This window comes from Mustela nivalis, assembly GCF_964662115.1.
Source record: "Mustela nivalis genome assembly, chromosome: 10".
Classification (NCBI taxonomy): Eukaryota; Metazoa; Chordata; class Mammalia; order Carnivora; family Mustelidae; genus Mustela; species Mustela nivalis.
In genome coordinates this window covers 99,143,066-99,160,509 of record NC_139029.1, presented here as the reverse complement: position 1 = coordinate 99,160,509, position 17,444 = coordinate 99,143,066, and the positions used below count along the sequence as shown (strand labels likewise).

Sequence of the window (17,444 nt, the reverse complement as noted above, 5' to 3'; positions counted from 1 at the left end):
TAGGGAGTGTAGGTAAAGATCGGGACAATAGAAGATGTACTTGATGATCTAAAAAGAAGGGGCTGATCACCAGACACATGAAGAAGTGTTCAACATCACTCAGCATCAGAGAAATACAAATCAAAACCTCAGTGATATACCACCTCACAGCAGTCAGAATGGCTAAAATTAACAAGTCACGAAACGACAGATGTTGGTAAGGGATACCCCTATACTGTTGGTGGGAATGCAAGCTGGTGCAGCAACTCTGGAAAACAGTAGGGAGGCTACTCAAAAATTTGAAAATAGAGTTACCCTATGACTCAGTGATCACACTACTGGATATTTACCCAAAGATACAAATGTAGTGATCCGAAGGGGCATGTGTACCCGGATGTTGATAGCAGCAATGTGCACAATTGCCAAACTATGGGAAAAGCCCAGATGTCCATCAACAGATGAATGGGTAAAGAAGAGGTGGTATAGATATACAATGGAATACTATGCAGCCATCAAACAATGATATCTTGCTTTTTTCAACCATGTGGCTAGAACTAGAGGTTTTTATGGTAAGCCAATTAAGAGAATCAGAGAAAGACAATTATCATATGATCTCAGTGACAGGAAGAATTTGAGAAATAAGACAGAGGATTATAGGGGAAGGGAGGGAAAAATGAAAAAAGATGAAAACAGAGAGGGAGACAAACCACAAGAGACTCTTAATCTCAGGAAACAAACTGAGGTTGCTGGAGTGGAGGGGGGTGGGGAGGATAAGGTGGCTGGGTGGTGGACATGGGGGAGGTATGTGCTATGGTGAACACTGTGAATTTTGTAAGACTGATGATTCACAGACCTGTAGCCCTGAAACAAATAATACATTATATATTAAGGAAAAAATGAAAAAAAAAAAAAAAAAAAGAAGGGGATGATGCTGGTGTTTATCCCCCTCTGTAATGATGTACAGAACCCTGGCATGTCTTAGGGGCTGTTCCCTCCATTCAACTCAGGAGGGAATAAAACAGCCATATCCATTATGTAGGTATCAAAACATCAAATCTACCTCTTTGTAGGAAATCCTAAAGATGTCTTTTTTTTTTTTTTTAAGATTTTATATATTTATTCGACAGTGAGAGACACAGTGAGAGAGGGAACACAAGCAAGGGGAGTGGGAGAGGGAGAAGCAGGCTTCCCGCCGAGCAGGGAGCCCGATGCTGGGCTCCATCCCAGGATTCTGGGACCATGACCTGAGCGGAAGGCAGATACTTAACCAGTGAGCCACCCAGGCGCCCCCTAAAGATGTCTTTTAGAAAAAAGTCCTGCAAGACATTCTTGCACTGAAGTTAAATAATGTGTTGCTTTTAGTTATCACACCCATGCTGTACCTTCATTAGGTTAGGTGCACACTTACCTCCCCTGTAATTCTCATCTTGAGGACTAGGGGCAGCTGGAGAATTCCTGCGACCGTGTCCCCCAGTGTCTTCCTGTTTCTTCTCCAGTCTTTGGAAGGAAGGAGCAAGGAGAGGCTTTTCTTGGGTGAGGAAAGCAGATAGATGGCCATGAATGAGACTGGCTGGCTGCCCAGGTGGGGCCTCTGGTGGGGTCCGGGGTCTTTCTGGCCTTCAGCTTTGTGGGTCTTGAAACTGTTCAGCCATGTGCTGACAGATATCTGGCCATGAGAAGCGAGTCCTGTTAACTGGACTCCCAGACTGATGGATATACTAGAAGGTCATTATATTCATTTTGCTGTAGAGATGGGTCTTTGGGATAGGTCTTTCTGAGGACTGAGCAGTTTTTTTTCCCTCAAGGACACTGAATTAGTTTCCAAGTGTGAAATTTCGAGAAAAACAAAAGACGTCACGAATAGTAGCATTGGAGGGTTCTTCTATCCAGCTTTGTAGACAGGCCTCAGAGATGGTCCACGCCCCTTCGTAGAGGCCTTTTCTCTGATTATTTTGATTATCGCTTCCCTTCCTAATTAGCACTTACCAATACTTTCTGGCTTTCTGGCCCCCTCATTCCAGACTTTGTAAAGAGCCCACCTTTCCCCAAATGGCCCTAATAGGGTACATAGCTGAGGGTTCAGTTTTCCTTGACCAGTTTCTTTTCGGCCTGTACATTCTACTCTCATTCGTTGTTTGTAAGCATTTCCCAGGCCTCGGGGCACAGGCAGCTCATGCCAGCTTCTGCCCTCCTTGGATCATGTTGCTTTAACTAGTATTAGATTCTGGAGCCTGGTACCCTAACAGGAATTTTACCCCTATTGCTGAGCACCATTCACTTTGGCTTAGCATTCCTTCAACTCTGTCGCCTCCCTGCTATGGGTCCAGTTGTCATCCCTTTTTAGAGTTGAGGAAACTGAGGCTCAGAGCAGTGAAGTAACTTGCTCAGGGGTGGCAGAAATCCATCCCCCAGACACAGCTCCTGAAAGAGAGTTAGGAAGTGTTCTCCACTCAGTTCTAGACTGGCTGGAGTGGGGGTGAGGGTGGGAGGGTGGTCTTTAGTGCCTCTTCTTTTTTCTTTTTTTATCCCCCCCACCCCTTTGCTTTTTCCCTTTTTTTTCTTATTTTCCGGGTCAGAAAGTCAGTTGGGATTACGCACTAATTAAAATGGAAGAGCGTTCCCGTGTGGGCATTAGAACAGGGCAAGGGCACCACGCCACACAACCCCCCGCGGAGAACCCCCCCCCCCCAGAAGAGGCGGGGACCGGCGGGGGAGGGGGCATGGCGCGGCACGCTGACGGCTGTGCTTCCTCCTGCAGTGCTGGCCGATGCCCTGCACGTGGCCGCCGCCCCGTCGCCCGCCTCGGACCTGAGCCTGCGTCTGGGTGAGCCGTTCGAGCTGCGCTGCGCGGCCTCCACGGCGTCGCCGCTGCACACGCACCTGGCGCTGCTGTGGGAGCTGCAGCGTGGCGCGGCCCGGCGGAGTGTGCTGGCCCTGACCCACGAGGGCCGCTTCCACCCGGGGCCCGGCTACGAGCAGCGCTACCGCACCGGCGACGTGCGTCTGGACACCGTGGGCAGCGACGGCTACCGCTTGTCGGTGGCCCGCGCCCTGGCCTCGGACCAGGGCTCCTACCGGTGCGTGGTCAGCGAGTGGATCGGAGAGCAGGGCAGCTGGCAAGAGATTCAAGAGAAAGCCGTGGAAGTGGCCACCGTGCTGATCCAGCCCACAGGTGAGCTTCTGGAACGTGTCTGGCTTACACATAGGACCAGGCGGGAGCCCGGTCCTCTGCTGACAGGGTTGTTGGAGCTGGCCGCGTGAGGCCTCCCGTCGAGGGCCTGGGGGAGTGGGGTGGTGGTGAGTTTGAGGAAGGTGTGTGTATGCGTTTTGTGCTGGGTGCCTAGGGCTTTGCTTTACAGCGGCTTCTCCTCTGGATTCCTACTCCTGGGACGTTGCAGGTTGCATAAAATACTAAGTCAGTTGTTGACGCCAAGATTAAGTCCCTTCAGGTGCCAGAATGAGGTCTGACCTGGTGTTCATGAGACTTTGGGGCCGAGCTGCCCCCACTCTGCTCTCTTTATTTTGTTTTGGTTTTATCTTATTTGGGTGTTTCCCGAATTTCTGGCTTGGCTCTTTTGCACAACTGTTGGAGTGTATCTGGCTCACCACCCGACGTCTGGTGTACTGTAGATCCTCTAGCTGTGCGGTCCCAGCTAGGTGAGACTTCTCTAGCTGGGCCTCTTCTCGGGCTGTGTATGACACATTCCCCAGGAGTGTGCCTCCAGCCCTGGGGTCTCCCTGTGAGAAGTTCTCTGTCCTCTCACTTGGAACCAGCCTTTGTTTTTGAAAAAAACACATAACGTACTTTCCTACTCCTCCTAGAAAGTAAGAAAATACAAGATACATTTAAAAAACCCATCAAAAGTAAGCTATTACTGATTCAGTGTCCAACAAGTATTGGTAAAGAAACTACTGGGTAATCAGCTCTGTCTGGGCCCTGGGGTCAGAGGTGCTTGAGAAACGTTCCCGGGCCCTGTAGAGCCTTGGGCTTTGGCAGAAACAGTATAAAGAGACTATCTCAGGATGAGGTCATTGCTGTAGATGGATGGTTGTCCTAGGTTTTCTGGGAGGCTAACATCTTCAGATCTGTTGCTGCCGCCTCCTGCTTTGTAAACTGGGAGGACCTTGGGCAGACTCATTTTCTGAGTGTCAATGTGAATGTGTGGCCACTCTGTTGCTTGGATGGGACGGAAAGCAGGAGACAGTCCTCACGGGGAGTATTTTCCGCCTGTAGGCAGCATGGTCCTGGGTACTTTACTCTGCATTTGTATCACTGCACAGGAGTTGGGTTTGGTAAAAAGCAGGACTAAGGTTCCTGAGCGACTGTGGCCATCAGTGAGGTGGGAGGTGCTCTTGCCGAGGAAAGGAGCTACCCATCTTGGTCAGTCTTGCAGTGGCTGCAGAAATCACTTTATTTCTTTTCTTTTTTTCTTTCTTTCTTTCTTTTTTTTTTTTTTTTTAAAGATTTTATTTATTTGACAGAGAGAAATCACAAGCAGGCAGAGAGGCAGGTGGGGGCGGGGGTGGGGGAGCAGGCTCCCCGCTGAGCAGAGAGCCCAATGAGGGGCTCGATCCCAGGACCCTGAGATCATGACCTGAGCCAAAGGCAGAAGCTTAACCCACTGAGCCACCCAGGTGCCCCCAGGTGCTCACTTTCTAAGTGGACTCAGGTCACCTTCCTTTAAGGATGTGATGATCTGCCTGCAATCTGTCCTAAGAAACCGGGGTATTCAGTTTGCATCACACAACTGTTCCCTGGGGACAGACTGATTAAGAGGTTCAAATTTGCAACAAGTTATCTTTTTCTGCATAATTTTAATTGTAAAGGTATTTTTTATTTCAGACAAGCCACAAAACCCATAATATCGAGTGTAAGAGTCGGAAACTGAACCTCTTAGGCATGTAATAACATCTGGCTCTCTCCTGAGCCTGGGCTTCATAACCATTTTGTTGCCATGGACCTCTTTGACAGCTTTGAAGCCCGCAGAACCCTACTCGGAATTAACATGTTTTAATTCATTAAAAATGTACATAAGATGACAAAGGAAAGTGATTCTATTGAAATAGTTACTGAAGTATTTTAAGACAAATTTGTTACATAGTAATATTATGCTTTATTAATGCATTAAATAATACAGACTGGCAGACTTAACAAACCACTCTAATTCCCAAGTAGCAATGAGTGCACATGATATTTGAAGATAACTGCAATTACTTGCAATGAGATTTGAAAATATCCCTGACTTCTATGGGGCCGAAGTCCCAGGGACAGATAATACTATAGTGATTTGTTGCTTAGTTTCATCATGAGAGGAGATGCTGTGTTTCAGGTAGAGATTAGTAAAAACAAAGATTAGATTTTTTTTTTTTTTTCACCCAAGTCACAGACTTCCTAAATTATCTTCTTGGACCCCAGGTTAAGAACCACCACCCTGGATTGCTGGCCTCTCTCTTTTTGTCAACACCTGCACTAACCACAGCTAGCTTCTTAAGTACTCTTACTGTCTTGTTATGATGAACAGCCCAGAGCTACTTAAACTTGGGGCTGTGTGGTGGATATAGCAGTAACCCGCTCCCCTCATATTAGGAGTGGTCTGCTTCATGCAGATCTTGGTGTCTAATTTATGGCTTCAGTTTGACCCAACCAGAGAAAGCTTCCCCACTATAGGCTTTGTCCAGGGTCTCCCCTTGTATTACGAGTCCTTAGAAATTATTCTTTTTTTTTTCCCATTCCACCTGCTCTATCCTCTCTCCCAGCTGTGAATTGCCCCCCAGTCCAGAACATATGGGAGCAATGGTTAGTGCTGTGGCAAGCTTTTTAGCAATTTGCAGAGAGACGATTATAGAGTGAACTATTCAGTTGAAGAGACATTTCTGCCGATACTCCTCAAGCTAAGAATCCATTTTCTCCATACATGCAGTCCACAGCTGTGTCTTTACCCCTTCTTCACTCAGCCTGCTTCCCTCCTGAGCCTTCTTTTACCTCTAGCCGGCACACAGGGACTCCAGCAGGATTCCAGAGTCTCTGATCACAAGCAATACTCGTGGGGCGGTTTGAACCCCAGGGCAGGCTCAGAGCAGCAGTTTCCATACTGACTACTCTCACAAGAGGCCCTCAAGTTCCTTTTGGGCCCTTTTAAGGGGTGGAGGAGGAGGAAGAATTTGGAGGGTGGGTATAGGTGAGAAATCAGACTTTTAAATTATCTTTTATAATACTGTTCCCATCTGATTTTCTGTCTTCGTCAAGGTGGATCTTGACCTTGGCCTGAAATGCGTGTTGGAGATGTTGTCGGGCTTTGGAAATACTCCTATGAAAGCAGCTTGCTCCAAAGGGCATGGGATTTGGGGTTGGGCCTTTTCTGAGCCAGGCACCAGCCTTTGTTGCTGAGCCAGTCTTGGAAGACCAGGGCTGTGCTTCTACTCGAATCCCCTGGGAGGTGTTAGCTATTCCTCATCTAAGCAGTGGTTCCCAGAGCATTACCACGAATTGAATGTTTTTCTACTCTGATTACAGATGTTCAACTTCTTTAAAAAAAACAACAACAACAACAAACACTCGAATAAAGTAAAATGTTTCCATGTAAAAAGCTTTGACAGGGGAATGCTGAAACCAGATCTGCCTTGAGACTGTAACACCAAATACTTCAATGCTTCCTCTAAATATAGTCTACTTTTAATTATCCACACTCTTGCAAAAAGGCAGGGGCATGGATAACCCGAAAGTCATTGTGGTTTGGTTTTAGAATATCTGCTTGATGTTTGGCTTTAAGGTGGGTATGTCTAATGGAATAAATGATGCTTCGCATTTATCCCATTACATTGCACTTTGAAGGCTTGACTCATGAAGCATATTGTCTGGTTTCATCCTCCTGGTCCTTCTGTTTAGGATTTTCTCCTCTTTACCCAGAAGATGGTTTCACCCTCACCTCCTGCAGTCCAGCCTTCAACCCCCAACCCCTGAAACCCCCATGCCAGTCAGCACTGAGCTGTCCTTTCTCCTTAAAATCACCCAAGGCTTAACCGTACACATGGAGAAAAAATATAATGCTAGTTTGTGATGTTCTGACTTCTTCTCAAACAAATGTTAACAGTTCTGAGCTGAGTCCCTGGAGGCAGAGAGCCTATGTTTGAATTCCCGCTCTGCCATGTATTACCTGTGTGACCTTGGGCAAGTTACTTAACTTCTCTGTGCTTCAGTTTCCTTATCAGTAACATGAAGATAATAATTGTACTTAACTCCTAGGGTTGTTTTGAAGGTTAACATTTCCAAGGCACTCTAGAGCAGTGCCTGGCATTTAGTAAGTGTATGTAAGCATTTGCTGCTGTTAGTATTTCCATGGAATGAAAAGAAATGTGTTATAATTTCCTTAATTTATTCAGTAAATATTTCTCAAGCACTTAGAATTGCACAAAGCCTTCTAACTCTAATGCCATAAATAAGAACATAGAAGGAGATAATCTAAAGGAGGGGAGGGGCAAACCTAACCCAGATGCTCTAGATGTATTTTTTTTTTCTTCAAGTTCTGCGAGCGGCCGTGGCCAGGAGTGTGTCTGTGGCCGAGGGAAAGGAACTGGATCTGACCTGCAACATCACAACAGACCGAGCAGATGATGTCCGACCCGAGGTCACGTGGTACTTCAGTAGGTCCCCCGACAGCATCTTGCCTGGCTCGCCCGTGTTGGCACGGCTGGACCGGGATTCCCTGGTGCACAGCTCTCCCCACATTGCTTTGAGCCATGCGGATGCACGCTCCTACCATTTACTGGTCCGAGATGTTAGCAAAGAAAACTCCGGCTACTATTTCTGCCACGTGGCACTCTGGGCACCCGGACACAACAGGAGCTGGCACAAGGTGGCAGAGGCCAGGTCTGCCCCGGCCAGCGTGGATGTGACCTGGCTAGGTGAGTGGCTGGGAAGATGGCTCTTAGCCTCTGGGGCTTTCCTCCCTCCTCTGGGCACTGCGCCTTTTTGCATCATCTTGGCCCCTTCTTTACATCAGGACAAGCATGCTTCAGCCTGGAGAGATCCCAAGCTTGGGGGGCGGGGGGTGGGGAGAGAGCAAAGCAGGCTGAAATAGAATCTGGCAGGCAAGGGAAATGTTTAGATAATGTGGACTCAGTTGTCTCAATGCCCTCATTTGAGAGGATATAGTTTCCTTTTGTTGTCAAGATTTGCAGGGTCGGCCCTGCTGAATGGTTCTTTGAAATGGATCTTTGTTGGAGTGAGAACACTTCCATTCTTCCTTTCCTTTTCCTAGACTCTGAGGTGCTCTCTGGCAGGAGCTGGTGCTTTCCTAGAGCCCAGAACAGAAAAGAGAATTCCTTCAGTAAACAGAATGTGGTGTTTTTGGTGGTTTGTTGTTTTTTTTTTTTTTTTTTCCTGAGGGCCCTGAAATCCCAAAATGATTTTATATGCAGATACCAGTTAAATGGAAAGGCCTTCCTGCCACCCCAGGCTGTCGTGGTGGGCTCCTTCAGTCATCTGCGAGTCCCCAGTTGGGGGAGCAGAGCGGCTCTCAGCTGTTGGCTCCTGCGGCCCTCACTTTAGAACAACTTGGTCTATATGTGAAACTGCCGTGCCTTTCTTTTATCCTCATCTTCCCTGGCCCTTATTTTCCTAAGTGCTTGCCCTTTTCGCCCAACTTTCTAATTTCTTTTACTGTCTTTTTTTTTTTTTTTTTAAGGATTTTATTTATTTATTTGACAGAGATCACAAGCAGGCAGAGAGGCAGGCAGAGAGAGAGAGAGGAGGAAGCAGGCTCCCTGCTGAGCAGAGAGCCCAATGCGGGACTCAGTCCCAGGACCCTGGGATCATGACCTGAGCCGAAGGCAGAGGCTTAACCCACTGAGCCACCCAGGTGCCCATAATTTCTGTTATTGTCTTATAATGACTTGCTGGTAAGCTTAAGCAGGATAGGGGTGAGTGGAGAATGGGGTGCTACACCTCCCACGCCATTACAAAGGTGGAGACTCCTCTGTTTTGAGCTTGACCTCTCTGCTGTCCCGTGGCTGTTCTGAGCCCCAATGTGGGTATTTGGCAACGCTCTGACGTTAGTAGGTAACCCAGACCTTTAAAGGCCAGGAAATCATTTCCTCCATCATCTGGTGCTGAGTGTCCTCCCACCATGACCCTGCCCCCGTCTCTCAGGTCACTCTTCCTCATGCCTGCATCATAAACTCCTGGGTTAGTGGCCCTTTCGCTGTCTGTTTCTTCCTAATGAGCCTTTATTTGGCAGAGAGGGGGAGTTGGCAAGTGTGGGGACAGAGGGGGCGGGGAGAAGAGGAGGAAAAAGAGAGTGAGCAGAAGGTATGGCCAATTCCGAGTGAGCCCAGGCAGGGTGTTAATCATCCCTGGTAGCAAAGTGATTTTTTGCTATCTGCACAGTAAAGGGAGCAGGATTTATCTGGCGAGCTTTTATTCCCGCCGTCTGAACCCTGTGCGAGAGTCTCGCTATGGAGTACTGAACTGGAACAATGCTGGCCCAGCTAGAACTCTCCTTAGCAACCTTCAAAATAAAACAGATGTTGTCAGCACCGAAAGAAGATTTTTCATCTCTGGAGCTGAATTTGTCTCTCGGCTCTGATGCTCGGTGCATTGTGCGGTGCCGTCAAATCCCAGCGCCGGCTCCCGGTACCCCCTCCCCGCCCCCAGCCCCCAACGTAGAATCACAGCTCCCGTGGATGTTTTTTTTTTTTTTTTTTAGAAAGCGCTGCCTGCACTCCAGGGTGAGGGCCTCTTTGAAGTGCTGGTGCACTGATCCCGGCGTCGCCCGGGGGAGACGCGGGGACTGTCAGAAAGCGGAAGGGTTGCTCCGGGAGGGAATGGGGCTCTTTTCAACGGAAAGAATTTGTTGGTGGCTCTGTTCTTCAGAGAGTGAGAAGACATAAAGGGACTAAATTGTGGGGAAAGGCTCCATTATGATCCTGAGGACCCAGTTGCTGGTTTTCCTGTGGAGTGCCATCACCCCTGTCGCGAAAGTCCGCAGCGGGTTTTACCTTGGCCGCTGGAAGGGGCGCAGAACCCACACCTTGCACGGCTGTTTTGCACGTGATGAGCCCTCGGTAAACGTTGGCTGAATGGGTAGATAAACCTGGATAGTGTGCAAGTGTGTGCATAGGAAGATGAGAACTGCAGAGAAAGCAATCACATTCAACTTACAGACTGTGCAGAGATGTTTGCACCTGGGTAAGCCTCCTGGGTGTGGAAGCGGTAGAGAAACTGCCCGCGTTTTTCTTTCTTCCTCTTAAATTTCCTCCTCCTTCCCTGCGCCTCACACTGTTACAGGTGCTCAGACACTTGTTCAGGAGGTGAGTCGGGCGTGAGTCCAGCAGCTGACCTTTCTCCAGGACCTCGGGTCTGAATTCTGTGCCAAGATAGGTGGGCCTGGCCTGATGCCACATGATTGTCTCCAGATACACGTGGATGTGGGTACATTACCGCCTGCGTCTTGGGGCCTGTTGGAGGTGACTGAGAAGTTTCCAAAAGAGACAGGAAGACAGATGACCAACCAAGGACTCTGCTTATTTGGTCATCTTACCTGATGTGATTATGGGATGTTGGCACAAAAGAGTTCTGGAGGAAGTTGGTTTCCTGTGCAGGTGTTATCCAGAACTTTCAGTTTTGCTGCTTGATAGATTAAAAATCATAATTACTGCTTATCAATCATTTGCTGTACACTGGCCCCTGGACTAAGGGCTGCACACACGTTAAATACCTGATCCCCACAATAACCTTATGAGTGAGGTACTGCCCCTATTCCCATCTGAAAACCACTGATTTTTATTTTGCTTATGATTTTGACAGTCAGGATTTAGGGTAGGACTCAACAGGGTTCCTCTCTCAGGCACACAGGGACGGCTGGGGATCCTCTTCCGGATGGCATTCTCATGATGCATGATGCCATGTCCACCGCCCTCTCCCCTTCTCCACATGGCATGTCATTCGGGCCCTTTCCACATGGTTTGGACTTCTCCCAGCATGCTGTGCTCGGAACAGTCACACTTCTTAGGTGGTGACTGGCTTCCAAGAGGAAGGAAGTGAAGTGGAAGTGCCCAGCCAGCTGAAAGCTGTCCCGGGGTCTGGCACAGTGTTACTTTGGCTGTTTTCTATAGGTCTGAGCCATCACGGTGTCTGCCCAAGTTCAGGGACGCAGAGGGAGACCCCATCCCATCTCTTAATGAGAGAGTGGCAAGGTCACACAGCAAAAGGTCATGAGGGATTGGAAACAGAACTGCAGATGTCTTTGGAAAATAGAATATACCAAATGGTGAATGCTTGTTTCTTTTATTTCATAAGAAATGTTTATAGTGACTTAGAAAATGATGCCCCAAAGTCAAGCCTGTCCCAAGTGTTGTCCTCTTGTGTGGAAACATTTTGGCTTTGGGAATCAACTTTATTCCTGAAATGCTAGAGCGTAGAGTCCTCAAAGCCCCAGAGGAGGCTTTCTTGTCCTTATATGCTTGGGGTTGGTGCAGAGAACAGATGAGGGAGCCGAAGCTAATTGGGGTCTTCTCATACGTTCCATCGTGTTAACCAGACAGAGATCAGGGCAGCGACACGCACGGGTCCAGCGAGTCCAAGAGCACTTGCAGCAGCTGGGATGACGGTGTCGGTTTTGTAGAGGGTAAGAAAAAGCTTCTTTTACTAGGATTTATGTCCTACTTTTGCAGGAGGAAAAAAAAATTCAGTTGGCTTGCAAAATGAAGCCCGATTTAAAGTAAGAGACATAAAAATAAAATCAAGATCAAGGGGGATAAAGCCAAATCAAAGAGGAGATCTCGCAAGGTGGCTGGGGTGCGTTTAGTTAGCCCCACTGGAGCGCTGAATTTGCCTCGGAAGTTCTGAAGAGTTGGGGCAAAGAGAAACGTAGTTGTGCGGTTCACCTCTGATGAAGGAAACCGGGAGAGCCAAACTTTGTGTTGGCACCGAATTTATCATGCGCTTTTTTTATTTAAGGGCATTGGGTAACATAATGGACAGTGCTTTCAACTGTTCTTTTATGAAAGGCTCTGAGTGATTGTTTAAATGGACGTTTCTCATATCCACTCTCTATAAAAGCTGAGGGCGTAAATCTTGAGTGTGTGAAGGAGTTTCTGTAAGAAGCTGAGTTACCATGGAGGACAAACGTTGCATTGTGTCGATCCAATTTAGTCTAGGGCTAAAACTAGAGAATCTAAGGAGGCAGGGCTACCTAATCTGCATAGTAGGCCATCTCTCTCTGCAATCAGATGTCTCAAATGAGTCTTTGGCACGAGTTGGATACTAATCAGTTTATGGTTGAGCTCTCTGCCCAAAGTACCAGGCTTCTGTGGTGTTAATTGGAGGGCGTTCCAGGGTTTCAGCTACAGGAGCAGGAGGAGGCAGAGCTGAGTTGGGCTTTTTAGTCTTAAGAACCTGATTTGCATTCTTCCCCACTAGAGGACTGTCCCCTCTTCCAGCAGTGTACCAGTGAGGAAGGTAATTATTTTTCTTTAAAAGGAGCTGCTAATCTGCTCAGTACTTGGTAGAGACTTCAGAGTCCTGTGCCATCCATAGGAGATAAGGTTCAGATCTGCAGAACCTTACCGGCAGCTCTTATCAACTCTCTGTCCGCAGTTATCTCGGAAGGCAGAGTAGCAGTGGGCAAGTCCTGGGGTCCTGGCCTACTGCTTTCTGGGCGTGTTAGCTTGGGTGTGTTGCTTTGGTTTCCTTGGTTCCATGGGAGAATGCATATGAAGTGCTTAGCACAGTGCCTGGCACCCGAGGTCTCTGTACTTTCACAGGGTGGTGATAATGACATTGGCATTTGGGGGAAGTCAGGGTCAGTATGTAGCATATCCTTCTGCACCCAAGTTCTTACCTAACTAAGACATGCAAGTCTGTCTCAAGGCATGGAGGGACTAGGGGTGTGTATTCTGGAAGCAGCTGCTCCCAAGGAGAAGGGGCTGGGCTGACCACACCCAGCCCCGTTTCTGCCCCTGCTCCCAGACCTGGGAATTCACTGAGTGAGGATGAAGAGAGAACTGCACTAGGGTTGTCCGAATGATACTGCTGTTTCCTCTGAAATGGTGAATGCTGAAAACAACCTCATAAGAAAGGCTCAACTCAGGTGGGGAAAAGTGTCTCCCCCAAACAACAGGCTTTTATAGCCTTGTCTGTTTAAGCTGGAGAGAACACTTAATTGTTCTACAAATGATGAGAGTAGCAACTCTGACAGCGAGTCCACTTGCTCAGCTATGGAGCGTACCCGCCTGGTTCAAGAGAGTAGAACCGGGATCAGCAGAGACAAGGGCCCGCCCTCTCCTTGTTTCCTCTAAGTTGGGCATGCAGCCTGCTCCTCTGATGAGCTCTCCCAAGTTAACGAAGCTTCAAAGCGGGTGTTAGAACAGGGCCCTGTTGTACACAGTTCAGGATTAGTGCCTCGGCTGTGATTACCACTCTCGCCTTCTGGGATGGAGTCGGCTTTGAGAAAGCGTTAATAATTGGGTGTGTAAGGGGGTTGTGCAGTTTGGTGCTGGTGGGACCCACGCCATCATTCTGCTCACATGCGCTGTGCAAGATGCTAGGCTTCCGACCTGACACCTCTGGGTTTTGGGTTTTGTTTTGCTTTGTTGTTGTTGTTTTTTCCCCCATTTAAGAAATGTACATGAAAATCATACCTGTGTCATAAGGTTGGTTTTGTTGTTGTTGTTTTGTTTGTTTTTAAGATTTTATTTATTTGTCAGAGAGAGAATGAGCACAAGCAGGGGGAGCAGCAGGTAGAGGGAGAAGCAGGCTGCCTACTGAGCAAGGAGCCGGATGCGTGACTCCATCCCAGGACACTGGGATCGTGACCTGAGCCAAATCCAGACGCTTAACTGACTGAGCCACCCAGGTGCCTCTGTCAAATGGTGGTTAAGTGAGAAGCAAGGAAAGTGTACAGCACGGCCCCTGGCATGTAGGAAGCCCCCAAGTCAATGCCAGCTGCTGTAACTGTCATTGTCAAACAGGGATGATGCTAATACCATCCTTGTGGAATTACTGTGAGAGAAGAAGGAGGCAATCTATGTGAAAATCTCCAGTGCAGGTCTCTGCACACAGTAGTCACAAAGTATCTGCTTTACTGAATTAGCCAAGGATTCTGACAGCTTTTCACTGTTTCTGAAAGTTTTAACATGGGAATGTGATGACCCGTATTAGAAAAACCAAGTCTTTCTTTGGGCAGGGTGTGGGGAGAGGGCTGTAGTGTTGGAGGCTGTAGCTTCAGGAGGTGGCATATATATAAGCAGACAGCATCCTGGAGCCAGATTAGGGAGTAGACCCTTATTTCTAAGAGTAGAAATGATGATGTCATGGTTAGACTGGTCTCAGTATTCTGTGAAAGGGTTTGCAATGTGGGTGAGTTGTTTGTGTTTGGGTTTTTGTTTTGTTTTGTTTTTTACTTTTTGGAATATAAATTAAAAAAAAAAAAAAACTAACACAGAAGTAGAAAGAAGCACCAGCTTCAATCATTACCAGTGTTCTGTGAATCTTATTTCATCTCTCCTCCCTCCTGCAGACACACACAAACATGTGTGCGCGCGCGCACACACACACACACACACACATATACCATATTTTCTTTTTTCTTCTTCTGGAAGAATTTAAAGCATATCCCAGACACATGTCATTTGGACATTAAGTACTTTAGTATGCATCCTTAACTGATAAGCATTTTTTGAATCTAACCACCATTGCATTCTTAGCTGATTTCTTGATGAGATCAAGCAGGATATAGCGGTAATCAGTAGTGATGAAATGCTTATGCCAAAAATGAGCATTTTTATGCAAAATATTAAATTTACTCCAATTCAGCAAGCGTGTTAATGTCTTTTATGTATAAGGCATTGCAGGCATAGCACATACAGATGACTTAAGTAGGGGGTCACTGACCCCAGGAAGAGTCCTATAGAAGGTCCACAAGACATATATACAATAATCATCAAAGTTCAAGACAGCATTCAGATAAAATCCTTAGAGAGCAGGAAGCCAGGTGGGTGGTAGGGTGAAGATTTGTTGAGCACACAGTAGAGATAATGACAGGTAAATTCGAAGCAGGCATTCTCCGTTAAGTAGGAAACACTATATCCTATAGAAACATCCGTGCCTGATGGATTTCAAGGAACAAGCAGTTTCCAAACAGAATCTTTAAAATTGTAAAATAACAATAAGGGAAAATGTCTACACGTGCAGTAAAACAAAAACCAAAGAAGAACCCCCCTGTACTCCTGCCATTGGGACATAGTGGAGCCACAGCTTCTCCAGCAGTACAAGACCAAAGTCGACCTGGAAGGCTGGTGGGTGGTCCAGATGACCTTCGAACATCCTTTAAATCCCTGGAACCTATGCGTTATGAGTTCCCAAACCAAGAGCCCACTGATTCTTGTTTGCCTTTGCATTAAGGCAAACAAACCAACAAAAAATCCTCCCTTTGGGGGGCCTGGGATTCAGTCTATACTGACTGAACAGAAAATAAGACATCAGTCAGCGAAGGGCTTCTCCTCTCCTGCCAAGCTGTGGTTTCCTATCACTAGAGGCGCAAACACCATGACCCTGCTGCGCTCACCTTTCTCTGTATTTGGAACCATAGGGTTTAAACGGACTCACTTGGAGGAAGAGAGGCTGGAGTAGAATGGGAGAGTCTGTTCAGTCTTCTGTTCAGCAACGAACTGGGCGGGTGTCCCAGGTGCTGAGGCAGAAGGAACAGCGGGAAGGGAGGCAGAAAACCAGGAACCATAGGGGTGGTGAGGGAATGGTGAGAGCTGTGGGCTCAGTGGGGCGTAGAGTATGTGTCAGAAGGCAGGAGGCGGTGAGGCTGGGCAGATGAGTTAGACTCACACTGAGGAGCACTTTGTGGGCCAGACTGGGGAGCGTGTTCTTACTCAGGAGGTGGGAAGAAAAGCCACGGGAGGTTTATTGTGCAGGTGACCTGATAACTGTGTCTGCCTAGATTTGTGTTGGGCGGTTATCATCGTCTTGGCTGGAGGCAAAGAGAGCCCAGATGAGGATGGTGTTCATGAAGTCCCCACTTCTGTTCACTGATTATTTATAAATCATCTCCTGTGCACAAGTCTCGGAATGGGAGCCGTGTGAGAGCTAGGGACCCTCAGAGTGGAGAGTTGGGGATGGCACACATTTCTAGCAGAAGAGACCACCAGAGTTAGTGCTGGGTGTGGCAGCAGGAAGAGTGGCTGAGGAGTTAGGAGGAGGAGTTAGCCATGTCTGTTTGGAGTGGGAGTCAGCTGTGTGCGTGTGTATGGATGTGTGCTTGTGTGTATGTGTATGTGTGTGTGTGTGAACCAGTGTGCCTGTGTAGGAATATGTGCTTGTGTGTGCATGCATGCATGTATGAGTGTGTGAATGTGTGCTCGCGTGTATACGTGCACATGTGTGCATGCATGCATGAATGAGTGAATCGCGCATGTGTGCATGCATGTATGAGTGTGAATGTGTGCACGTGTGTATATGCACACATGCATGTGTGCATGCATGCATGTGCTCATGTGTATACCTGCACATGTGTGTGCATACATGTGTGGGTGTGTGCACATGTTTGTATACCTGCACACATGTGTGTGCATGCACATGTGCATTGGCAGAGGCAGGTGGGGAGCGAGGGGATTAGGGTACAGTTGTTCTGGTGATGCCAAGGAAGCATGAAACCGAGATGCCTAGAAGCCCACTCTGTGCCTGTGTTAGGGTCTGAGCCTAAGGAAGAACCAAGCGGAGCATCTGGGTTCTGGTCCAGGGAGTGCACCCTGGGTGTTTCCAGGCCAGGGTATAGGAGGAGAGGGAGAGAGCTGCTCAGGTGGATGGTGCGGGAGCTGGTTTGCCCGCCTCCTCCGTGTGTCCCATGGTCTGACCACTGAGGTCACCGCTTCTCTATCATCTTTTTTGCTAACTTGGACAGCCTTAATTTTCAAACTGCCACTTCAGAGGATTATGCTCAGGGGAAGGAAGTAAACCCTGAAGGACCAAGGGATTTCTTCCTAAGAGCTGGTGACCGATGAGACAGAAGGGAAATCTCGTAGGTTGCCTCCTGGCCGTTTGGATGGTGCTGGTCATCCAGGCTGAGAGGATGGCCTCTGGGGCGTGGTCTTCCTGGGTCCAATCCCTGGTGGCAGACCACAGCCCTGTCACTGCCAGTCATGGCACTCTGTGTTACTCCAGGTCATGAGCCAGTCAGTGGTGGGAGAAAATAAGGAATTCAGAAGACAGGGAGCTTGGCCCATCTCTGAGGTGCAGCTATGCTTGAAAGGTGATAGGAGGTGCATGGCAACAGGTTCAGATTTGCCACTTTTGAGCTGTATGAGCATGTGACTGACTCTCCCAAGCTTCGGATGGTGAACAGCAGTTCACAGATACCTATGTATGTGTGTATATATGTGTGTGAATATACACATACGGACATGTACCAGGCACTAGTTTAAGCACGTTCATGTGTAAGTACTTTTTTTTTTGAGTAATC

The 17,444-nt window shown here is 47.9% G+C and overlaps 1 protein-coding gene across 1 annotated transcript in view; it reads left to right on the top strand.

Annotated features, from left to right (window-relative positions):
• The window catches only part of PTGFRN (prostaglandin F2 receptor inhibitor), an 82,628-nt gene that overhangs the window by 39,356 nt on the left and 25,828 nt on the right, over positions 1-17,444 (top strand). The window contains exons 3-4 of the mRNA XM_082688024.1: positions 2,738-3,151; positions 7,501-7,881. Coding sequence (XP_082544150.1) covers positions 2,738-3,151; positions 7,501-7,881 — 795 coding nt within the window. The remainder of the gene's footprint in view (positions 1-2,737; positions 3,152-7,500; positions 7,882-17,444) is intronic.